Below are 25,398 nucleotides of genomic sequence, written 5' to 3' on the forward strand. Positions count from 1 at the left end.
CGCTGCTCTGATTGGGGAGAACGATGCGGGGGGGGGGGTATTCCAGCCAGCCCCTCCCCCCTCCCGACGCGGGGCTGCGGCCTCGTTCCGCCCCAGAGGCGGCGGCTGCAGCGCAGCGCAGAGCGCGGCCCCCGGCACGCGCCGCCCTCTCTTAAGATGGGGGGGGGGGGGGGGGGGGGTGTCTGTGCCGGCGCCCCGCCCGTACTAAGTATGGCGGCCGGGAGGGCGTGACGTCATGCAGGAGCGCCGGAAGTGAGGCGTTCTCCGCCCTGGGCTTCCGGCGCCGGAACCGCACGTGCGTGCTCCCTGCGCCGCGGGAACATGGCGGCCCCCCGCGCCGGTAGCGCCGCCCTGCGCTTCAAGTCCAAGTGAGCGGGGGGGGGGGGCGGCTGAGAGGTGGTGGCGAAGGGGGGGGCTGAGAGGCTGGGGGGGCTGAGAGGCGGTGGCGAAGGGGGGGCTGAGAGGCTGGGGGGGCTGAGAGGCGGTGGCGAAGGGGGGGCTGAGAGGCTGGGGGGGCTGAGAGGCGGTGGCGAAGGGGGGGCTGAGAGGCTGGGGGGGCTGAGAGGCTGGGGGGGCTGAGAGGCGGTGGCGAAGGGGGGGTCTGAGAGGCTGGGGGGGGCTGAGAGGCGGTGGCGAAGGGGGGGTCTGAGAGGCTGGGGGGGGCTGAGAGGCGGTGGCGAAGGGGGGGTCTGAGAGGCTGGGGGGGCTGAGAGGCGGTGGCGAAGGGGGGGTCTGAGAGGCTGGGGGGGGCTGAGAGGCGGTGGCGAAGGGGGGGTCTGAGAGGCTGGGGGGGGCTGAGAGGCGGTGGCGAAGGGGGGGCTGAGAGGCTGGGGGGGCTGAGAGGCGGTGGCGAAGGGGGGGTCTGAGAGGCTGGGGGGGGCTGAGAGGCGGTGGCGAAGGGGGGGTCTGAGAGGCTGGGGGGGGCTGAGAGGCGGTGGCGAAGGGGGGGTCTGAGAGGCTGGGGGGGCTGAGAGGCGGTGGCGAAGGGGGGGGCTGAGAGGCTGGGGGGGCTGAGAGGCGGTGGCGAAGGGGGGGTCTGAGAGGCTGGGGGGGGCTGAGAGGCGGTGGCGAAGGGGGGGTCTGAGAGGCTGGGGGGGGCTGAGAGGCGGTGGCGAAGGGGGGGTCTGAGAGGCTGGGGGGGCTGAGAGGCGGTGGCGAAGGGGGGTTTGAGAGGCTGGGGGGGCTGAGAGGCGGTGGCGAAGGGGGGGGCTGAGAGGCTGGGGGGGGCTGAGAGGCGGTGGCGAAGGGGGGGTCTGAGAGGCTGGAGGAGCTGGGGGGGGCTGAGAGGTGGTGGCGAAGGGGGGGCTGAGAGGCTGGAGGAGCTGGGGGGGGCTGAGAGGCGGTGGCGAAGGGGGGGCTGAGAGGCCGGAGGAGCTGGGGGGGGCTGAGAGGCTGGGGGGGGGGCTGAGAGGTGGTGGCGAAGGGGGGGTCTGAGAGGCTGGAGGAGCTGGGGGGGCTGAGAGGTGGTGGCGAAGGGGGGGCTGAGAGGCTGGAGGAGCTGGGGGGGGCTGAGAGGCGGTGGCGAAGGGGGGGCTGAGAGGCCGGAGGAGCTGGGGGGGGCTGAGAGGCTGGGGGGGGGGCTGAGAGGTGGTGGCGAAGGGGGGGTCTGAGAGGCTGGAGGAGCTGGGGGGGCTGAGAGGTGGTGGCGAAGGGGGGGCTGAGAGGCTGGAGGAGCTGGGGGGGGCTGAGAGGCGGTGGCGAAGGGGGGGCTGAGAGGCCGGAGGGGCTGGGGGGGGCTGAGAGGCGGTGGCGAAGGGGGGGCTGAGAGGCCGGAGGAGCTGGGGGGGGCTGAGAGGCGGTGGCGAAGGGGGGTTGCTGTTCACTCTGTTCGCTTTGTTCTGTTGCACACGATTCCTTCTGGTCTGTAGCCACCCTGTGTGTGTGCCTCAGTTTCCCTGGGCACTGCACCGGTGCCCCGCTGGGGATGGGGGTTTTGGGGGTGACTCTCACTGAGGGGGAGGCTGCCCCATCTTAGCACCAACACAACGATAGTGCCGGCTCTCTTGTAACCTGCGCCTAGGCGGGGGGAGCAACCTGGTGGCACCTTTTTGCCTGGGAAGCTGGACACGAGAGGAGGTGGGGCTGCCTGCAGGGCTGGGACCAGTTGCTGGGTGCGTGAGTGGGTCTCGTTTGGCTTAGGAGGGGCCCAGGCTCTGGGTGCCCCTCTCCCCAAGATGGATCATACAGGCTGCTCCTGGTTCCTGTGCTTACCAGTCTGTTCTATGCTGTATCCCTGTGAACCTTCTAGTCTACCTGCTGGCCGAGAGTTACATCTGCAGATGGGGATTCAGAACTTAGTGACTCCCCCACACTTCGTGACAGAGACCTCAGAAGCCAAAGGGACTGGGTGCTGAGAGCCCCACAGAGAGCTATAGGGTTCCTGGAGGATAGGATGTGGGCAGGGGGCCGAAAGGGCCAGTAGGGATCCTTTGTAGCTCAGAGGTTCAGAAAGTGTTTGAGGGGTGGCATGGGGGGAGTGTGTTTTGTCTGTGTTGTCCCATTAAGAAGGGACATGTTTGTGCCATCACAGTGGGAGCTCGAATATTGTTCTGGTGATATTGAGTGCTGTGGCATGTGCTGCCTGCCGGGAAGGCAGTGTCTCTGCTGTTGTGCAGATGGAACAAGCCTAGTTTCTGTGACACAAGTAGCCTATCAAGTTAGGCAGATACCAGTTGCTTTTCCCTGAACCACAGCTGTCTCATAGTTCTGCTCCCTCCCTTCCTTCCAAGTGCTACCTGCTAGTAGCTATTAAATAATACCCATTGGGAGTGAGGGTTTTACATCTGGCACGTTGGTCTCAGCTCCCTAATGAAAAGTTGGATAGGTTTAATACAGAACGATCCCGTACTGTACAGAACTGTAGGATTTGTCAAACCCACTTTAGACAGGAACTTACCATCTGTTACATTCTACAGGTTTTTACCAATGTTTATTATCATTCCCGTGGTAACGGGCTAGTGAGCAGGTTTTATGCTTGGGCTACTGTTTACATTGCAACATCACAGGTGATCACAGTTCTCTCGCAATGCGGCATGTTTGCTGTGTCAGCCTCTGATGCTTTCAGTGGGATAATGTATCTCTTTTTGAACTGTCAACCGGCACTAGTCCCTGTACACAACAATAACATAGTTCTGGGTAATACAGAGTAGTTAGTTGTTGGAGTCCCTTGTCTTCACAAGCAGGTATTCGTACAGGAAGTAGGAATTCATACAGGAAAATGTGTTACAGGAATAGATTTGAGCAGTTAAATAGAAGCATTTTGCTGTAATTTAAGTTGTTATATGACTCAGGTAATCCATTTCTTTTTATACACAGAAAGTGTTGGTCCTTTTTTATTTTCTGATTATTTATTTTAACTACAATTTTCTAGTAGGTTTAAATTTGGTTAGACGTGTGTATATATATATATATGTTCCTATATTTGAAAAATCACTTTAAAGTGCTGGTAATGCAAATGGAGTAAACAAATTAGTCTATTTTAACTCTTCCTCAATTTGTGTTCCTTTTTCCCCTTTTAGCTATGCTGTGTCTAGGAAAATTGAACCATTCTACAAAGGAGGAAAAATTCAGGTAATACAAAACCCCAGAGTCTTTTACTGAAATCTTAGGAGTGGAAAGTAAATAACGATATGTTGGTACTAATGCGTAAAAACACATCAGCTCTTTTTGTTGCCATTGACTTTTTCGGGGATTTTTTTTTTCAGATAAGCCAAGATGGAAAACACATGTTTTGCCCCTGTGGGACAAAACTAAATGTAATGGACATAGCAACAGGAGCCCTCGTTCACAGCATCGAACAGGTGAGATGCTACAAAATTCAACTAACAAGTTTTCTAGATTAACTTTTTTCCTACTAATGTGATGTATTGAATTTGATATTTTTAAATGACTTTCAAAGACAATGTTTTACCTTTACTGCTGGGGCATTCATCTAAATCTATTGAGAGGAAAGTCTGAGAGAGGTGTCTGAATCCAGACAGATACAATATTTATTTGCTATGCCCCGGCTACAGGGAGATTTGAAAACATTTACAAAGTTTAGTTTTGGCTAGGTCTGGAAGTAGCTGCTAAAACAGTTTTGTGCCTTGGTCTAGAAGAGGACCTTTTTTCAGTAGTGCAAAGAAGCAATTCTGAGTTTCCATGAACAAGCTTGGTCTGCACATGGAATGAAAGAAAATGTTTTTTTCCCTGTACTTTTGTACTACATGCAGGGTTTTTTTCCCTTTTCTATGCATCCAAGTGGGACTAGTATAGTCATGGTCCACGATGTAAATCCCTGCTACACCTTGACTACTGCATGCAGGACCAGTCTCTATCCCAAAAAAGATATATTGGAACTGGAAAAGGTGCAGAGAAGGGCAACGAAAATGCTCAGGGGTGGGGAACAGCTTCTATATGAGGAGAGAGGGGTGGGGGGAACCCTGGGACTGTTGAGCTTAGAAAAGAGATGCCTAAGGGGAGGATATGGTAGAGATCTATAAAATCATGACTGGCTAGAGGAAGTGAATAGGGAAGGGTTATTTGCCTCCTTCACATAACACAAGAACCAAGGCTTCCCAGGCAAAACTAATAGGCCAGCGGATTGAAAACCAACAAAGGAGAGTATTACTTCATGCAATGCTCAAGGGATGCTGTGAAGGCCAACAGTATAACTGGGTTCAAGAAAGCATTAGATAAGCTGATGGAGGATAGGTCCATCAATGGCTATTAGCCAAAATGGTCGAGGACACAGCCACATCCTCCACATGTCCCTAAACCTGCAGGAAACTGGGACTGAATGACAGGATGGATCACTCAAACCTTCCTGCCTTATTCCACTCTGAGGCCTGGCCACTGAGCTAGATGGAGTATATGTCTGGCCCAGCATGGTGGTTCATAGGTGCTTGTTTATTGTGGGAAACTGGATTTCGTCTCTAACTCCAGGCCCTCGTGCAATGTGGTGGTGGGATGTGCTTGTGGACATGCCTCCTGGTAGGCTGCAGTGAAATAATAAGCACGAGAACCTCCTGATCAGAGTAGGAAACTTGCCTGTGAACCAGGGGTGGGCAATAATTTTTGATGGGGGGTGGGGCACACCAAGATTTTGGTAAGTGGTGAAGGGTCACACTTTTCTAGGGAGTGTGGGGTCTGGGATAGAGGTTGGGTGCAGAGGGGAACTTAGGTTAGGGCATGGGGGTGCAGGAGAGGGTGTGGGGTCTGAAGGAGTTTGAGTGAAGGGGAGGGTGTTGTGACTGAGGCAGGGTATTGGGGTGCATGACCTTGGAATGGTATGCGTGCAGGTGAGGATTCTGGCCTGGGGGAGGAGTGTATGGGGGGGGGGTGACCTGGAATGGGGGGGAGCCGAGGGTTTGGGTGGTAATCTGGGGCAGGAGGAGGTGGGGTGGAGTACCAGATGCAGGCTCTGGCCAGGAGACGCTTACCTAGGTGGCTCCCAGCCAGCCATCCAGCAGGAGACTCAGGCAGGCTCCCTACTTGCCAGCAGCCCAAGATCTCTCAAAAGGGCTGGCTGCTCCATGTGGCTCTCGGCACCATGCATCTGGGGGGAGGCTTTGCACCCTGCCCAGGCCCCCGCACAGTCTCTCGGCTCCCATTGGCTGGTTTCCAATGTAACCTGTAGCATGTGTAAGCAATATAAAACCTGCAAAGAGACTAGAACGGTGCAGTATTTAAAAGTATTGCACAGCTGATTTCACTGTCTTTTTCTTTCTAGGATGATCTAGAGGATATTACATCATTTGTTCTTAGCCCTGATGACGAGGTATGTGACACGTTACTTTAGGTTTTTTATTTTCCATCCCACTTTAATAGGTCCCAAAAATAAAAGCATGTCAGTACTGGAGAATATGCTGCATAGAATCGTCCTGCACTCGCAAAGGGTGATGGTCTAATTTTTCTCCTGACATTTAATTTCTAGTAGGATTTTCCAGTTATTACAACAGGGCCTTTATTAGCTGTTTGCTGTTATCTGTAACGCCTGCATCTGAAAGACTAGCAGTTGCTTCTAAATGTATGCAGCGGGGGAAGGGGAAGAGGGAGGGACTTTTACCTGTTTATTGTATCACAGCCCAGTGCATTGTGACGTACTTACACTTTTATGAGTGTTATTTATATGGCTTTTGTTATTAAAAAAAAATGCTGGGAAATAAATTAGTTTCAGAGTTAGCTTGTTTCGGTAGCTGAAGTTTCCTGGCTTTTGTCAGTCTCTGGGTTTTCTAAATTTCACAGTGTACAGGATACATAATGCATCACACAGCATGTGAATGTACTTACAGGCTAACTTATCTCTGTATTTTCTTCTTTTCCCCTGCTGCGTGTTTCTGTTAGATTCTTGTGACGGGAAGCCGGGCGTTGCTGCTAAAGCAGTGGGAATGGAGAGAGAACAAGTGTAGACGTACATGGAAAGCAACACACACGGCACCAGTGGCCACCATGGTCTTTGACTCCACTTCCACCTTGTTGGCCACAGGTACAGTCTGACTTCAGTGTCACGTGATGGGGGAGTCTGTTTTGGTGCTGAAATGGCCCAGGTTCTGTGATGTTAGACAGCAACCCCTGCTGTTTGAATGAAGTCAGAAACTTGAGAGCCTCTCAAGACTCTCCTGGTGCAAACTAGCGTCTTATTGCAATAAGTAAAAAAGATTAGTTGAACATTCTACCTGTTGTCAGGTGTACTTAGAGGCAGCTTGTTTAATGGCCTGAGCACAGATCTGGAAACCAGAAAATCCAGCTGAGAAACTGACTTTCTGGTGGGGGGAGGAGAGAGGTTGAGCAAGTCTTTTAACTTTTCTGTGTCTCAAGGTGTCTTCATCGGGGTTCTCTGTAGGCTGTGCGCTTGTGCAGCCACTCAGAAGAGATTCAGATGTCACCCAGCTGATTAGCAAAGTGCCCACAGCTAGGTTTTGTGTTTCTATTGGTGGTGCGTAGTCACACATGCCTTGGTGCACATAACAAATCTTCCACACATGGATGGAAAAAATCTGCATGTGAATGAGAAAGTTTAGAGTAAACATTGGTCCTCAAGTCTGAGTATGGACAGTAACTGTACCTGTCTGTGGTGAAGATCGGGGAGTTAATACTTACAAAGCCCTCTGAAAATGTAAAGTGCAGTATCTTTGGGAACCTGCCTGGTGGTTGTTGTGACCAGCTGTTCTCTCCCATTTTCCCTCTTCTGCTGTTGTAACCTGTGAAACTAGTGTCCCAGCTCTGCTGTGTTGTCCATTTTGGTTAATTCTTTCATGTCCTTTCTTCGTGTAGGTGGCTGTGACAGCACCATTAAGATCTGGGATGTTGTCAAACAGTATTGCACGCATAACCTGAAAGGATCTTCAGGGGTTGTACAGTAAGTCAGGAGAAAATCCTCTTACCCTCCCTTTTCCATTAGGGAAACTAGCAGAGATCATTTTACCAAAACACTGACATTCCACCCAGGTGTTCTGTCTGAAATAAGGAGCAATGACTTGAGGTCCTGGATTTGTGGTCCCAATTCTGTTAGCATGGCAAGCTCGCTCAAGGCTTTTGGCTGCTCAGCATTTGAAGAGAGCAGGGAGAAGCTCCCCATGCTGCAATTCTAGTACATAAAAGCTAAGTCACCAGCAGGCCGCTGATGCAGTCCTCCGCTTGATAATAGCGAGCTTTGTGGTGCCCAGAAAGAGCCAAAGCATATTGCATAAGAATGATAGCCCTGGTATCTTGGCTGAATTCCAACTCTCATAAAGACGTCTCCCTCCCATACTTTCTGCTGGACACAGGAAGTTTCTCTCTGGCCTAAATTATTGTGACGTGTTGGTGTGTACTTTTAAACAGCTGCTGCATGCCAGCGTAGAGGGGGCAGCATTTCAGTGTTGGCTAAAGAGATCGCTGCATGCTGGTTCCATATGAAGTTTATACTGCAGTCTCAGGTGACAGAAGTATTCAAAATACAATTATCATCTTGCTGAATAATTATAATCCTTGCTAATTCGTTTGGCAGCGTCCCAGTCTGGTCAATAGGGTTATCCTGGGATGACCGAGTAAGAAAAGTATTCAGGGCAAAGGTAATGCAGATCATTGTCCTGAGCAACTCCAAAACTGTTCTCGGTGGCTGATTTGGGATATGCGAAAGGAGGCACCAACCTGGGAGGGAAAGGTAGGGAGAGAGCTGACCTGGCTAAGGAGTTCTATGAACTCAAGTTGAGACACTCCCAATTGATAGTGTATGCACTCTTTAGAGCATTCCTAGAGTGAAGACCAAGGGTACATTTTCCCAGTGGGCAGACTGAGATGAGATTCCACAAAGAAGGTCAGTCATTTGAACCCGGTTCAGCTAATGAGAACAGTCTGTTAAACGCTACATGTTTACGTTCTTGCCGTATTGGGGATGGTGCTGGTTGGTTTGTGCCTTCATCACGTTGATCTCTCTCTCTCTCCAAATAGCATTGTCGAGTTCCATCCTGATATCTCCCGCTTGCAACTCTTCTCCTCTTCCATGGACTATAAAATCCGGATCTGGGACCTGAAATCCAGCAAGTGCATCGCCTCTCTCGACGGACACTACAGTGCAGTCACCTCTCTGGCTTTCACTGCAGATGGGGACACGCTCGTCAGGTAAACTTGCTATGGGCTTATCAGAGCCCAGTTCAGATTCTCCCTCGTGGGGTTTGCTGTTTGAGCGAAGAAAGGGAACGTTGAGGCTCAGTTGGGGCTCCAAGGGGGGGAGAGGTTGAGGGTCTGGGTTTTACTTAATGTGCCTCAGTGTCCCCAAGTGTAAATTGGAGATAATACTGCCCTGCCCCACAGGGTCGCATGTGGCTTTGTTCGTCATGCATCTGACCGAGAGAGGGGTTGACTAGCCACACTCTGTGTCTGACTTGGCTGTGAGATTCTTGCCTAGAAGGTGCTGGCAGTGACTTTCTTTATAACCTTTGTTGCAGTGCCGGTCGTGATAAAATCTGTATGGTATGGGACCTGAAAACAAGAGAAGCCAAGAGGACAGTTCCTATATATGAGGTGAGATTGCTTCACTGGCAGTGTGTGACCTCTAGTCAGGAGAAAAAGGACCTGCTTGTGATTCCAAGTGGTTTCTCGGGCTGTTAAAATCTTCTTACCTTTCATTTAGCCTCATGGTTTGTCAATGTCTCTGGCAGAGTGTGGAGGCCGCAGTATTGTTACCGGAGGGTGGAGATTTCTCACACGTAGGTGTGAAGAAACAAGGGCTTCACTTTCTCACAGCTGGCAGCAAAGGTGAGTGACCCCTCTGGAATGTCCTGTCATTGCTCTCCAAGGAGTAAACGATACTTTGTGGCCAGCCGTTGTCAGGGCTCAGCTCCCTTCCCATTGCTCTGTGTCTGTTGACGGAGCCCATCTTAGGGACGGGCGAGCTGGATGGTCGCCTGGGGCCACCATTTTCAAGGGGCTGCTGACAGAGCCGGTCTCAGGGGTGGACTCTGACTGCATTTTGGCCCGACTCCTGAATCCTCCCCCCAGGTTTCCCTGGTTACTCCCTGACACATTTTTGTCAAGTGGTTTTTTTTTTTGTTTTTTTTAAGCCATCTGGCAACCCTACAGGTGAGCCGGGCAGTCGCCCAGGGCCGCCAGTTGGTTAGCACCGGCCCTATCTGAAAGCCAGGTCCAGTTCAGTGAGCCTGTTCTGCCACTTGAAATATTTAAAGCTACGCTTTCCCTCCTTCCCCATCCCTGCTCAGCTATTAAAGTCCCCAGTGCCAGGTTGGCGAGTGGAGGATGAAAGCCTGCTCAGGTTGCATGGTCTAGAGCAGTGTTTCCCAATTTTATTTGTCCACGGAATCCTTTTAAACTTGAAAGAATTTTGCGGAACCCTTAATAACAGTCTTATGTATGGAGCTGAAAAAGTAGACCCCAAATAAGTAAGGATAATAATAAACTTTGTCCGACGTGGTGCTAGTCTATTCGTATTCCGTCACCCACACGATCCACGCTGTCTGAGAGTGAGTACGGGGATTTACGGTGGTATATAACAGGCGATCGTATCACTAACTGTGCAGCGCTGACTAGTGATATCATCCCCACTCTCTGGCGAAGCTGGCATTACACAGGGACACTTATCGCAGCAAACACAAATTAAAATTATTTTCAATAAAATTCATCAATGCTTCAATATTAATTTTTTTTAAATAATAAAATGTTATTGCAATGGAATTTTCTCGCGGAACCCTTATTTTCACTTTGCAGAACCCCACTGGTCCAGAGTTAATTTAGAAAACACTTTGGCTACATCTACATTGCAGGCTTCTTGCTCAAGAGCATGTCCACACCTCAAAGCACACCGCCAAAGCAATGTGCTTTTGTGCAAGAGAGAGTCCACACTGCATTGATGCTCTTGCACAAGAAAGCTCTGATGGCCATTCTGAGAATGTTCTTGCACAAGAAACCCCTCTGGAGCGTTCACACTTGCTTTTTTGCACAAGAACTCTTGCGCACAAGGGAGTTATGCCTCGTAAAAGGAGGTTTTCCTAAGATGGAAAAAGCCTTCTGTTCTGCTGTTTTCCTGTTGATTTCCTTGCGCAAAAGCGCATTTGAGGTGTGGACGTTCCACAAGTTTTTGCGCAAAAACCTTGCAGTGTAGGCGTAGCCTTTCTGTCTTCAGAGTTACATTGACATGAGAACTGCACCGATTTAAATGAAATTGACTTTTAAACCAGTGCAAACCCCTCTGTGGACACTTCAATTGCAGTGGCTTGCTTTAGTCTCGCTTTCATCTGTTCCTAATCAATTTTAGCTAACCTGAAATAAGTCTGGCTTAGATCAAAGTCAGAGGGTCAAGTCAGGCTTTCACAGCCAATCAGTTTAAATCACACCCTTAGCTCACCCAGTACAGCTGCCTCCTAAAGTCAAGGCTGGAGTTTAAACAGATACGCCTCCAAGGACCTTTCTGAACATATTGTGTGGGTAACACTGTGCATCCTGTGCATTAGGGATCCTGCGCATATGGGAAGCCGCCACAGCTGCCTGCGTGTACACCCAGATTGTGCCCTACCGACGGGTGGACACCAAGGAGGAAGAAGGGGGCAGCGTGCGCAGTCTGACACATTGCATGCTCGTGCCGGGGAAAAATGAGATCGCGGCTGTGACAGCTGAGCATAATATCCTCTTCTACGATGCCCAGACACTTCAACTCAGAAAGCAGGTACCGCGTACAAGCCGCATTGCCCCTTCTCTTCCCCACCCAGCCCTTCTCTTCCCCACCCATGCCTGGGACAGTGTGTCCAATGGCCTTTTCCCCCAGCTGTTGCTGCCCTTTTCTCCTTGCTACTCAGATCCATTTCCAATGCGCAGAGTGCAGGTTTCTTTGGGGGAGCTTTGCATTGCACTGGGTTGGAGCCCAGGCAGGAGGAACCCAAGACCTGGCATAAGCAGTTATTTCTTCTTAAAGACACAAAACAGACAAAAGGGCAGTGAGGGGCAGATCATCAAGGAATGCTCCACATCCTTAAATATCTACATCCACGACTACAGTAGACCTGGCAGCTCAGTTTAAGGCACACAATTCCAGCTGTGTAGAATATGTAGCTGGAGTCAGCTTCCCTTAAGCAGAGCTTGGCAGCATCCCCACAGAGGGAGGCTGACAGGAGCAAAAGGAGGAGTACTCAACACTGGCAAGAGGTGGTGGGGCCTCTGAATTTGATTTAGGGAGTCTTAACTAGACTTGCTAAATTGAACTCCGGAAGATGGATTGCAGGAGGAGCGATCTCCCTTTTATCGTAGACAAGGCCTGTGTGTTGAACGGAGACTGTGCTGTGGCGGATGGCTTTTAAGCATGGCATCAAGCGAAAGATCAACAGGAATGCACATCAGTGCAGTGCCACCGGCCACGGTGGCTGTCATTTGGCGTCTCTCGCCAGCATGTTTCTTGCCCATTAAGTTGTTTCGTTGCCTTCAGTTTGCAGGTTACAACGATGAGGTTCTGGATGTGCGGTTCCTGGGCCTGGCTGACTCTCACATTGTGGTGGCTACTAACAGCCCTCAGCTGAAAGTGTTTGAGCTGGCAACGTCGCACTGCCAGATCCTGTACGGCCACACAGGTGCGCAGGGGTCTAGCGGCTCTGTGGTGGGCAGGGAGGGGTCTGTGTGGCTATCCCCGGGAACTGGCTTCTCTCCTCCCACGACTCGTCTGTGTGCAGGCCGCTCTAGCTCTCTGGAGCAGGAGGGCGTCGTGGGCTCTGCAGGGGTGGGCATGGACGCTCCTGCTGCTGTCCCCGTTTTGCATAAAGAGACGCCTTTATTGTCCAGGGTTGCTGGCTTAGCATCTTTTGCCAGCTCTGGAATCCCCTGATGTTCTAGCTAGGAGGTGGGGAGCAATGGCCAACGCTGAGTGTTAGCGCACTTTGGTTAAACCCCCCAGGTCTGCAAACTTAGCCATGCCTTACCAGCAAACGGCAGAGCTCACAACGTACGGGTGTGGTTTTAAGCCCCACACAGCTTCCCTCCCCCATGGGGCAGTGGATGCTGCATTACTCCATGCATTCCTGTTGTCTAAATAAAACATGGCGCCGATGCCTCTCGTGTGTGGGAGGTGCGCCGATAAACATCCACCACGCTCCTTGTCCTTCAGAGCCCTTCCTAGAACGCCCCTTTTGTTGCACGCCCATCACAGCATCTTGGCAGCGGTTGCCCTGGCGGGGTGCTGGGACTGCTGCGAAACATACTGACTGGTATTACCAATGTTCCCGTGCTGCCCCACCTGTCTGCGTATGTCTGCTGTCTCGGGTTTTATATTTGACCCAGCTCTGAAGAGCTTACAGTCTGGGTTCCCTGTCAGCTGGGTGCGCGGGCAGCCGCTCAGGAGGCCACCCCACTGATTAGCAGAGCGCCCCTAGCTAGGTTTGTGTTTCTCCTGGTGGTGCACATCCACACACGCCTCAGTGCACATAAATTTATTCTGCACGTGACTGGAAAAGATTAGAGGGAATATTACTTCAACTAATTTTTTTGTTCTCTTTGAACCTTGCCTTGCACAAAAGGATTTTGGTCCATGTCTAGGGCTTTTAAGTTCTACAGCGTTACAAACAATTAATTGCTGCCGTCTTTCCTTTCAGAAACGGTTCTTGCCTTGGACGTCTTCAGGAAGGGCTTGATGTTTGCCAGCTGTGCTAAGGTAAGATGATAATTCTGTCCCTGGATGCTTACAGTGATTTTTATTGTTGTGGGCAGTTTTCTTGCTCCTCATCAATTTTGGAAAGGGCCTTTGTACTGAGGGGAACTTCTGTCCGTCCTACCTCTGACACAAAGTTGTTAAACTCCTTTGAAGCCCTATGTCCTTATTCCTATCAATTTTTACTATTGTCCTTCAAAAACAGTGTTCTTATATGGGCTGATTTTATTACACTGGCCCAACAGGAACTTCCAGCTGTTTTATCTTCCTAAGATCTTCCTAGTTGTGCCGTTCTTAGTAAGAGTGTCTCTCCAGCATGTGAGCTCGGAGCTGTTCAATGCTGCAAAGGTGGCTGGAGCAGTATGTAGCCTAGATGTTCAGAGACAAGTGGCAGGCTGTCCCAGCAGGCTCAAAAAATAAAGCAACTCACGTACATTTTCACCTTCCATTTCAATGAATTTGTCTAGCTTAGTTTGTAGGGAAGGAGCTTTAGGTTGAATATTAGAGAATACTATAGAATAAGGCTTCACCCTCTATATAAAACATGGTACGCCCACATCTTGAATCCTGCGTACAGATGTAGTTGCCTCATCTCAAAAAAGATACACTGCCATTGGAAAAGGTTCAGAAAAGGACAACAAAAATGATGAGGGGTTTGGAACAGGTGCCGTATGAAGAGAGATTAAAAAGACTGGGACTTTTCATCTTAGAAAAGAGGTGACTAAGGGGGGATATGCTAGAGGTCTATAAAATCATGACTGGTGTGGGAAAAGTTATTTACATATTCCCACAATATAAGAACTAGGGGTCACCAAATGAAATTAATAGGCAACAGGTTGAAAACAAACTAAAGGAAGTTTTTCTTCACTCAGTGCACCGTCAACCTGTGGAACTCCTTGCCAGAGGATGTGGTGAAGGCTAGGACTTGAACAGGGTTCAAAAAAGAGCTAGATAGGTACATGGAAGTTAAGTCTATCAGTGGCTATTAGCCCAAATGGGTAGGAATGGTGTCCTTAGCTTCTCTTTGTCTAGAAATGGGTGACAGGGGAGGGATCACATGAAGATTACCAGTTGCATTCCCTCCCTCTGGGGCAACTGGTATTGGCCACTGTTGGCAGACATTGGGCTAGGTGGACTTTGGTCTGACCCAGTCTGGCCGTTCTTATGTTTTCATGTTATGTTCTTAAGACAATTTCCTAACTCTAAGAAAAGCTGAGCACCAGAACTGGTTGCTAGGGAGGCTGGGGATGCTCTTCCAAGATTTGTAAGCACAGGAGGGTGAATGTAAGTAACCTCTTATGCACAGAATCCTAGAGAGGGAGGGCTTGTTGCTTGGGCTGCTAAGCTGGAATCCCTCCTTGCAGAGCTACCCCCGTCTGTCTGTACCAGGCGATGATCATGCAGTGACTCCAGGCATAGATACTACCACATGCATTAGCTGTTGGAATGCTAATCCGTTCACTTGTCAGCAAACTATAGCCTCTTTCCTCTTGCAGGACAGAAGCCTCCGGGTTTGGCGGATGGATAAAGCAGGCGAGGTGACCTGTGTGGCCGAGGGATTGGGTCATGCCCATGGCGTGGGCGCGCTCTCTTGCTCAAGGTAATGGAGGCATCTTTCCTCTTGTGTGTGGTTACAGTCCACAGGGATGAAACCACAGTCTGTGTAAGCCAATCTGCTGCGGTGTCGCAGGCCAATCAGGGTGAGCACGTTGACTGGTCTACTACGTAGTTGAGAGTTTGTCCGTTCAAGAACGCCTCCTAACCGGTAAGAGCTGGGAGCACCACATGCGGGAGGCAGCTGCCTCTTCTCCAAACTTAAAGCAAGGTCAGGGTTTGGTGGGGCCAGGACAATGGGATGTGCCTGGAATGGGTTGGTTGTGCTTCTCATCAAACCATACAGAAAATAGACAGTCACCGGCAGGCTGGCCCTGTCCGCCCCCTTCCTTCCCGGTTCGGGACTTCCCCAGTCCTGACCCTTCCACCGCCCCCCTACCTACCCCCGGGGCTCGGGGCACTTGGGAGAGTGGTGGAGCTGAAGTGCCTCTTTTCCCCCCCTCCTTCCCCCCCATTCATACGGAGACATTGCTGACTGTTCCCTATTGTCTGGGAGTGAGGAGGAAGCGCACAGTTTGCTGCATTCCTCACTCTGGTTGGGGCACACAGGAGGCCAATGAACCTGGACCTGCCTCAGCTGGGAGACCTGCACCTTTCCCCCAACTGTGCCTGCAGGAGCTGCAGCGGCCATGGGGAGGCGCTTCTCCCTTGATCCCAAGCTGTTGTGGGGAGAGAGGGCTGGGGTTGTCCTCTCTGCCTGGGGCAGCCTGAACCCCTCCTCCTCAACCCCACCCCAGAGCCATGATTCACATGAAGCCTGGACTTTTTTCTTTTTTAAATTAAGGACCCAAGCAACGCTGGGTCGATCTTCTAGTAGGATGTGTCTAGACTACAGGGATTTTTTTGAGAAAAGGGGGCCTTTTTTCGAAAAATCTGTACCTGCATCTAGACGTCAGCCACGTTCTTTCGAAAGTAAATCGAAAGAACGCGGCAGCTTTTTGACTGCAGAAAACCTCGTTTTATGAGGAAGAACGCCTGTTTTTCGAAAGTGCTCTCAATAAAAGACCCTACGTGATGCAAACTGTGCTTTTTCGAAAGAGAGCATCCAGACTGCCTGGGTGCTGTCTTTCGAAAAAGCGGTTTGCTTTTTCGAAAGTACTGGTTGTCGTCTAGACGCTCTTTTTTTCGACAGTATCTTTCAAAAGAGGCTTGCAGTCTAGATGTAGCTATAATGTTGAAAGAGACATTTTTGTCCCACCCTGTTGCCTTACCACCCCCAACTCTTGTGTTTGCGCGTCTCCTCTGTGTCCACCTGGCTCAAGTCCGTGCAGAACAAAAAGCTCTAGGAACCTTGGTCCATATGGCTCTGGATTATGTTGCGGTGAATCAGAGGGACGGATTGGGACGGCAGAGAGAATACAACTTGTTAAGACATCTCTCCAGGTCTTCTCCTTTCTTCACGTTCACTCCGTTTTGCAGTTCGGTTTTCGTATTGGAAAGCTGCAGTGTATTAGATGATCTTGGGCCAGAGGAGTCCCGGTGCCTGTACTGGGGGCTGTCATCAGGGTTCAAGTGAAATGAACTAAAACTTTTCAAAATCCCGAGACAGGCAGCTGTTTGAAATCCCAGCTGAGTGTGCAGGATGAGGCTGGTGACAGAAAAGCCCCCTTCTCTGTGCAGGTGAAGTGGTGGGTTTGCTTTATTGCATTTGACATTTTTCCTCTTCATATCTCTCCCCGCTCCTGCTTCCAGAATGAAAGAGAGCTTTGTAGTCACTAGCAGCCAAGACTGTACGATCAAAGTCTGGAATCTCCCAGAGTCCCTCACTGCCAAAGCAAAAGCAGGCTTGATCGCCAGCCCTGAAACACTCCATGCCCACGTGACTGAGAGGGGTCACGACAAGGTAAAATGTCAGCGGGCTTGAAAAGTTTTTCTCTCTGGAAGATGAGGCAGTTCTTGTGCTCTGTGTTCTGAGTGCCTTCGGCAGCCTAAGAAGCACATCAGAACGGCCATATTAGGTCAGACCAACGGTCCATCCAGCCCAGTGTCCTGTCATCTGACAGTGGCCAATGCCAGGTGCCCCAGAGGGAGTGAACAGAACAGGGAATTGTCAAGTGATCACCATCCTACCCATCCTGGCTAATAGCCATTGATGGATCTAACCTCCATGTGTTTATCTAGCTTTTTTTTGAACCCTGTTAAAGTCCTGGCCTTCACAACATCCCCTGGCAAGGAGTTCCACAGGTTGACTGTGCGTTGCATGAAGAAATACTGCCTTAAGTTCGTTTTAAACCCTGCTACCTATTCATTTCATTTGGGGACCCCTAGTTCTTGTGTTATGGGAACAAGTAAATAACTTTTCCTTATTCTCTTTCTCCATGCCAGTCATGATTTTATAGACCTCTCTCATAGCCCTCCTTAGTCTCCTCTTTTTCTAAGCTGAAAATTTCCAGTCTTTTTAATCTCTCTTCATAATTCCTAATAATTTTTGTTGCCTTTTTTTCTGAACTTTTTCCAATGTTAAGATCTTTCTTGAGATGAGGTGACCATATCTTCATGCACTATTCAAGTTGTGGGCCATGGATTTATAGAGGCAATAAGATATTCTCTATCCCTTTTTTAATGATTCCTAATACTCTGTTTGCTTTTTTTGACTGCTGCGGCACATTGAGTGAAGGTTTTCAGAGAACTATCCACAATGACTCCAAGATCTCTCTTGAGCCAGGCCTGGTTCAGGGTTCTGTGCATTACGGACAGCATGACTGATGAAATAATTTCCACTAATATCAGACAAGGAAAATCAGCGATTTATTTGTGAAGTGGAGGCCAGAGAAATCCCCCTGAAGCTATTTGTTTCTTTCTCCACATAAATCATTTCCCAAGACAGAGCATGTTTTTTTTTTCTCCCCCCCTCTTTCTCTGTGGCTTTCGTTCCCATATTTTAGTTGTCCTCTTTGAATCTCAGATCAGTACGAGAAACAGGTGCCTGTATGAGACTGATGGAGATAGCGGGGCTTGACTTGGGGGCACCTACCTAAAAGCATAGAACAGCTGCCCAAAAGGAAACATTTTTATATCCTGGAGAGATCACTTCATGGGAAGATGTTTTATTTAGTTTCTAGTTGAGCTGTAACAGAATAGAGCATGCCAAGTGTGCTAGCTGTAAAAGAGAGAGAGTGCCAGGAACAATGAATCTTGAGGTCTCAGAATGAGCTTAGCCAGAATTTGTATCTCTCTTCTCAGCCCTGGGCTAAAGAATTTCACTGCTTTGCTCCTTTTGTGTGACTTTCTCTAGGATATAAACAGTGTGGCAGTGTCTCCAAATGACAAACTGATCGCCACCGGCTCGCAGGACCGGACGGCCAAGCTGTGGTCCTGCCCTGATTGCTCTCTGATGGGCGTCTTCTCGGGACACAAGCGTGGGATCTGGTGCGTGCAGTTTTCTCCCGTGGATCAGGTCCTGGCCACCTCCTCCGCAGATGGCACCGTGAAGCTGTGGGGTCTTCATGACTTCAGCTGTTTGAAGGTAATGGAAATTCAAACTCCTGGATCCTCTGCAAACGCTTGAAGGTGGCAGAGGTTTTCCAGGGCTGCTCCAAAGAGACCTGGCTTGGTCAGACTAGTGGAAGTGGAGCCATCAGAAGGGAAAAGTTGTTCAGGCCTGAATTCGTTCTCCATCGGGATCTGAGATGTGCACAGATAGGAAGCTCCGTAGCAGGACTCTTGTTGCCTCCTTCCTTCTCTGGCTAGCCCAGGAGCAGTGTGGGCTGGTTGCAGGGGGTGGTTGTAGTCCATCCTTGGAAAGAAGGCTGGATTGACAGGACACAGCCAGGACCTTGAAGGACATAGGCATAGAATAGAGCAGTTTGTCTCTGGGTCTTCAACAGAGACCTCACTTCGGTCGGTCTCCTTATTCTGAGGAGGAGGTAGACCCTACATAGCAGCTGCCTTGTTGCATGTTCCTACTTTTAGATCACTTAGCAGCCCCAGTGCCACCATCCGCCTGTGGCTATTCCCCAGGGATGAGATCTCACTTGTATCTTAATGTTTGCAAGACACATTAAGCGGGCAAATCAACTTTTCAGCCGCTGACAGATCCAGTTAATGTAAATGTCCGTCGTGCTGTGCGGGATTTAACCTTGGATCGCAGGTGCACACTTTTAAAAGGTAGCCCTGGGATGCGTCCTTCCTTCCCCCGGCTCTCCCCTATCCTGCACCTTGCCAGGGATATGACCTACCTGCCTGGAGCTTTCTCTAGCAGCTTTAGTTCTCTTGAAAGAAGATGCCATTTCAAACCGTCACGTAGCCCCAATCCGCACAGCAGGGTCTCCCCCATGCTCTGGCCTAGCAGACATGCGTTTCACCGCAAGGGTGACTCTAATACTGTTACTTTTTGTGCTCTCCTCCCCCCCGCCAGACTTTTGAAGGCCACGACGCCTCAGTGCTGAAGATGGCTTTTGTGAGCCGCGGGACACAGCTGCTTACGAGGTATGGCCTTTCCCTGGGCGAGGCTGGGCCAGGGCCGTGAACTGGAGAGCAGAGGCTTGAGCGGGAGGTGGTTGTTGATTTGCAAATCCCCTTTCCCAGGCCGAGAGGTGGGCTTGGCAGATGGGACTCTGGCGAGAGAGGGGGGCACATTCGGCTCTGGAGTAAGCAAGTGGCGCTCCACTGAAGTCGGTGGTGGGAGGGGCCTGCTTACCTGGGCACTGGATTAGGCCCAGAATGTCCTCAAGCTAGCAACCAGAGGGGTCAGCACCAGGCCCCCTGACTGTCCCCCTTTCCCAGAAGCAGACTAAGTTTGCCCCCTTGCTGATGGGAAATGCTGGGTTTCCGCTGAGCTGTCTGCAGTGACGGGTCTGCTCCTACCTGTCCTCCAGTCTAGCACCTGTGCTGCCCTGCCCCAGTGTCGCGTCCCCCCAACCTGCTGGAGTGGGAGCGATACGCTGTAGCTGGGGAGTTTCACCTATCGTAGCTGGCAGAGCAAGAATCCGTCAGCCAAAGGGAACAGAGGCAGAACCCTGCAGGAAAGGAGGTTCTGCCTTTTCTGGCTATAAACAGAAATAAAACCCGAATGAATGACCTTCGCCCCATCCACGCAGAGTGCAGTGGAGAGAGCCAATGAATTGCATAGGCAGGAAGATGTAAGTTGCGGTTTAAAACTTTCAGTTCAGAGAGGAAAGATGGTTCAGCATAGGGATGTGGGGGGGGAGCAGGAGCCAGTGCTGGGAGGAGCCGGCTTAAAAGCCGCCCCCCCCCAGCTCTGTCTCCGCAGGGGGCAGGGGACGTAGAGGTGTAGCAGGGGACTGGGTGCAAGACGGGACTCAGCTGTTCCAGCTCACGCCTGGCCTCCCACCCACTTTGCTTCAGCCTTTTAAATATATGAAGACTGTAGCAGCTCTTAATACATCTAAAAGGCAGAGCTGCAGTGGTGTTAGGTCCAAGGGCCAGGAGCTAACCCCACTGTGGCTCTGCAGTTTCCCCCCTTATCGACTAACCGATGGAAATTGCATCAACTAGTCAATTAGTTGATTAAACACAATTTAACATCCCTAGTTCAGGAGCTAACATGCTAACCTGGGGCTTGGGAGACACCAGTTTGGTTCTTGCCTCTGCTACCAACTTCCTGTGTGTCCTTGGGCAGATCATGTACTCTGTACCTCAGCTCCCTATCTCTACAATGGGTATAACAGCACTGCCTTGCCTCCCAGGGGTGCAGGGAGGGTACATACATTCAGATGCTGAGTGCCTCGGTACTGCCATGTGACTCGCCAAATTAGAAAGAATACAGTAAGGGGGTGTTCGCAGCGTCCTTTGGTTTAGTTTGAAATGAGCTTTAATGTGGCAGATTCCTGAGACGCTGTGAGATACTGCCGCTTTCACCAAGCGCTCTCTTCTGATAGGAGAGCAGAGCGAGATTGATCACCACGGTCCTAGCACTTCTGAAGCAGAAGCCCCTGTAGCAGCTACTGCTTTAGCAAACTAGCCACGTTACTCTGCAAATGTCAATAATTTTGTGAGCCAACTAGCCACACTCAACCAGCCAAATAGCCACATATGTTGGCTAATGGTGAGCGTGTTGGACACGGTGGGTCTAGTCTCTGTTTCAATCCAGGGGTTTATGGTTGGTTTCTCTTTCCCCTTGCCAAAAGCGGTTCAGACGGGCTCTTGAAACTTTGGACGATTAAAACCAACGAGTGTGTGAAAACATTAGACGGTCACGAAGATAAAGTGTGGGGTCTCCACTGTAACAAACAGGATGACCTGGTCGTGACAGCATCCAGCGATTCCTGCATCATCCTGTGGAAGGTATTGGACATGGTCCTCCTTCACTTTGCTTTAAGAATGGGGGGGAAGTGAGGTCTAGTGGTCAGAGTCCAGGACTGGGAACCAGGCTGCCTGCCTTCTGCTCTCCTCATCCTCCCCATCTGTAAAATGGGGATATGCAGAGACTGATTCTGAGGCTCCAGAACAGCACTGGACACGTCTCTTGAAAGGCAGGGGCAGGAAATGCCCGGGGCAGCCTGCCAATATATTGTGAGCGCCAACAATGGCTTGGAAGGGCTTGGTCCGTGGTGCTGCGGATAATTTGGGGAGCAGCTACATTCCGCATTTGACACCCCCATAAAGATCTTTCTGGGGAACACGGACTCCTGCTGAAATGACAGGCAGGAAATCAAACGCCGTCTCAGCGGGATTGACAGCAGCTGTTGTGATCTGTTAAAGGATGTCACTGAAATTGAACTGGAAGAGGAGCAAGCTAAGCAAGAGGAGCAGATTATGAAGTGAGTAGCCCTGACAATACTTTGGAGAATGCATTGTCTGCTTTACCGCGTGCCAGCCTCGTGAAACTGCTCTAAAGCCTTCCCATTCCTCCTTATTCGGTCAGCAAATTTTCTGTGTGTCTGTCCCGTAATATCTCTTAGTCTCTCTCTCTCTACTGCTGTAGGTTACTTTGGCTTCCCATGGTCTTCGTATAATAACCATTAACTTGGAAGACCATTAACTTGGAAGTCCATGAACGTCAGGGTTCTGTACTGCTGAGAGAGGCCAAGTCAGACCCCCAAAACTTACTCCTCATTCTTTTTCATCTGTGTCAGCCAAACACAGAGTAACTCAGGAAACCCTTCACCATAATGCCAGGCTAATTATCAACACACTAAGGGCATGGACAAGCCTGCTTTGAAAAACTTCTTGGCACTGGATCTGTATGCATTGTTACTAGTGAATTTGCTGCAGAATGTTTTGTTCTCTCAAGCAAATGAACCTCTGACAGCCTCTTCTTCCTGACTGCGTTACAGAGACCAAGAGCTTTCCAACCTGCTCCATGAGAAAAAATACCTGAAAGCGTTAGGGCTGGCAATCTCTTTGGATCGGCCACACACAGTGCTGACCGTGATCAAAGGTAGGTGTCCACTGTCCGGCAGTTTGCTTCCTGGTATGTTCCAAATCGTGCCCTGCTGTCAGGTGACAGACAGAAACCTGGAGTCCGGGAGCAAGCTAAGTGAGAACAGCAGGGTATGAAGCCCACCTCCATTTTCCGATTGGCAATCACCAATGCTCCACTGCATTGTGCCCACCAGCAGCTGTTCCCTCTGATCTCAGCACACGCACGTGTCAGGAGAGGTCCGAGCATGGCGGATGTTAAACACTGCCCTGTGCAGACCTCGGTGGCTTCTCTGAGCGTCATGCACAGTGGCTGATTGTCCAAGAGCAGCGGGCCTTTGAGTTAGCATACAGGGCAGCTTTTGTCACTACACCCAACAGCCTGAAACCGGACTCATGACTCAGGTTAATTGTTACCTTGCAGCATTTGTCTGCACTTTAAAAATGGCTCATGGCAATTACTCCACAAGCAGCTCTTCACAGCACCCCAGCTCAGGTTGCTGAGCAGGTGTTCCCTGAGGTCACATCCAGGCTTAGAGTTTGGCAGAGAAACTAGGCTTAACGTTTGTGGGGAGGGGGGGTTCATTGGTGATGAGTAGGGCCCTACAAAAATCACAGCCGTGAAAAACACGTCACAAACCGTGAAATCTGTGCTCCATGAAATCTGGTCTTGTGTACCTTGTACTACTCAGTTTTCTCGGGGCCAACCAGCATTTCTCGTACAGGGGGTCCTGGTTGAAAAGAGGATTGGGGAGGGTCACACAGTTATTGTTAGGTGTGTCACGGTGTTGCCACGCTTATTTCTGTGCTGCCTTCAGAACTAGATGGCCACATGCCCAGCTCTAAAGGCAGCGCGGCACTAGCAGAAGTATGGGAGACAACAATTTTCTTCAACTGGGTCACGAGAAAAAGTTGGAAAACCGTTGCGCTAAAGCATCTCTGATAAAGGGTTGTCAGAATTTAACATGCACAAAACAGTGCATCTTTCTTTCCCTAGTCCCGTTCTTGGCAACAGCTGACTGACGTGGCTGAAACTTTCCCCCAACGTTCAACTTGGGTCGGCAGTCATCCAGCATGGAAAACGTCAGCCCAAATGATAAAAATTTGGCAAAGTTATAAGCCGCCAAAAATGGAGTCTTATAATGGGAAGCATCAGGCAACCTTAATAACTGATGGTGTTACCAGCTCTGCCTGTAAATAGGCCGGGTGTGATGAGAGGAGAACAGCATACACTTCATTTGTAATAGGCGTAACTCTAGCAACCTTCCCAACACCAGTCATTCTCACTCAGCGTAGTGCAGAGAAACGTCTCTTTCAATGGCTGTTAATCTTAGCATCCTGGGAAGGTGAGTTGTCTGGAAAAGCAGGGGTGAGACTTGACTAATTAAATATGAGAATTAGTTTCTTGCATCATCTTCCCTCCAGGCTATTGAATTAAGTCTCTTTCAGCTACTGACTTGCCCTTAAGCCTTTTAAATTACACCAAGGCTAAAGCTCCCTTCTCTTGACAAGAAGTCAGCGACCCCTTAAGACGTAGCATTGCACACCTGCTGCATATCCCAAATTCTGGGATACGTTTTACTTCCAAAATGTGGCTTTTGATTTTAACCTTTTTTGTTTTCTAGCAATTAATTGAACCGTTCTTTCCTGTCTCTTCCCTTTCCCCGTTAGCCATCCTTAAGGAAACGGATGGGAAAGAGAACTTGAAAAAGAACCTCCTCAGACTGCGGCAGGATCAGAAAGGTCGGTTGCGCTATTGCTCATACAACGTAAGAGTTTTTGATTAGGAGCCTGTTTTAGAAGGCCTAGAATCTGCCTTATGTTCACTCTTCATCACTGAATCCCACCCTCACCAAGCCCGAAGGGGGCTCGGGGTTATCCTGTCAGTTCAAGGGCCAGCCGTGACGTAGAACCGAGCCTGCTACAGGCTGGTCTGTGGCCACAAACCGCTGCCACGCAATGACCCTTTGCACATTGGGAACGTTTCCCATCCCCACGCCTGAGGGGGTGGCTGCGTCCTGCCCATTTTACAGTTGGGGAAATGGAGGCACTTAGGAGTGTAAGTAACTTGCCCGGGTTGGGTCCGGAGCAGAACCAGGGATTTGCATCCCTCTATCCATAAGGCCGCTTCCCTACATTACTGATCAGTTCTTCACAATCAACCTCTGACGTCACTGACCCTGCGAGGGACTTTAGCTACAGTCACTGTGGCCCCCAAAGTTTGTCACTCAGTCATGCATGGAGCTGGCCAGCCCTCTGAGCTGGCATCTCTGGTGGGGTGATGTCGCTCTCGAGCCGGCGAGTGACCTGTACCCGCCCCGAGCGACTGGCTTTTCTCCGCAGAGTCAGTGTTGAAGTTCTCTGTGACGTGGAACACGAATTCTCGAAACTGCCACGAGGCTCAGGCTATCCTCGAAACCCTCCTGACGCATGAAGCACCCGAGTGTCTCCTACAGTACGAGGGGATTAAATCGGCGGTGGAATCCCTCCTGCCCTACACCGGTGAGTTACGAAGGAGACGGCATCTCAGCAGGGTTAAAATGTTGGCACGGCTGTCTGCCTGAGTGGCTCAGCCGTCCAGAGCTGGTCCTGGGGCACCTCTCCCAGTACCAGCATGTGGCGTTTGATCTCAGCCAGGCCCTGGGTCCAAAGTCTCTGAACAGCATCTCGCACCCAGAGCGTGTAGACAACAGTACAGTGTTGCCAGCTGAACTGGGCCATTGGTCCTTCCTTCTTCCTGTGACGATGCTCTGTGGAAGGAGTAGTTGCTTCCTGGCCTGGCACCCTCGGGACCTGTCCGGGTGCCGGCTGGGGTTGGTGCACTTCCAGCTCTGCTGCCGGATGCCAGCTGGGGCTGACGTGGCTTCCCTGATGCTGGCTGGGGATCTCTGGTCCAGGAATAGTCCATGATCCTGCCAAACCAAGGATGTTGCCGGACCAGAGTCGCAGTTTAGGGAGGTACAACCGGTGCCAGCACTGAAAAATCATTTTTCAAGGTCTGCGAAGATGAGCCACTCCAGTATCTTCTCCTTCCCCGGTCAGCCTGAGTCAGGACAGAGACGAGAACTCGCCCTGATTTTCCTTTCCTCTTTTTGCAGAGCGTCATTTCCAGAGACTGGGACGCCTCTTGCAAGCCTCCATGTTCGTCGATTTCATGTGGCAAAATATGAGGCTAGCAGATGCGCCCGAGCGGGAGGAGGACATGAGCCTGTGACCATGGATGAGCTGCTCTCAGTCTGCTGAGCTGAGGATACACCCCCCGACTGAGCAGCTGGACGCTGATGTTAGTGGCTCTCGGTACAGTTGGAGGATTTTTATAATGTTCCCAGTTTGATTTTATAAATAAGCGAGTCCAG

At 50.6% G+C, this 25,398-nt stretch overlaps 1 protein-coding gene across 1 annotated transcript; it reads left to right on the forward strand.

The window, feature by feature from the left end:
• The first annotated feature begins 222 nt into the window (after positions 1–222).
• On the forward strand, positions 223–25,398 carry TBL3 (transducin beta like 3). Its single transcript, XM_075899832.2, has 22 exons — positions 223–368; positions 3,519–3,570; positions 3,705–3,800; positions 5,711–5,758; positions 6,325–6,466; positions 7,255–7,339; positions 8,413–8,583; positions 8,910–8,985; positions 9,123–9,219; positions 10,929–11,140; positions 11,894–12,035; positions 13,050–13,108; positions 14,602–14,705; positions 16,412–16,562; positions 17,955–18,185; positions 19,077–19,147; positions 20,809–20,965; positions 21,383–21,441; positions 21,958–22,061; positions 23,714–23,785; positions 24,386–24,544; positions 25,141–25,398. Exons 1-22 carry the CDS (start codon positions 322–324, stop codon positions 25,254–25,256), a joined length of 2,451 nt encoding a protein of 816 aa, XP_075755947.2. The 5' UTR covers positions 223–321; the 3' UTR covers positions 25,257–25,398.

The sequence above is a fragment of the Pelodiscus sinensis genome, chromosome 15 (genome assembly GCF_052426305.1).
Source record: "Pelodiscus sinensis isolate ZL-2025 chromosome 15, ASM5242630v1, whole genome shotgun sequence".
Classification (NCBI taxonomy): domain Eukaryota; kingdom Metazoa; phylum Chordata; order Testudines; family Trionychidae; genus Pelodiscus; species Pelodiscus sinensis.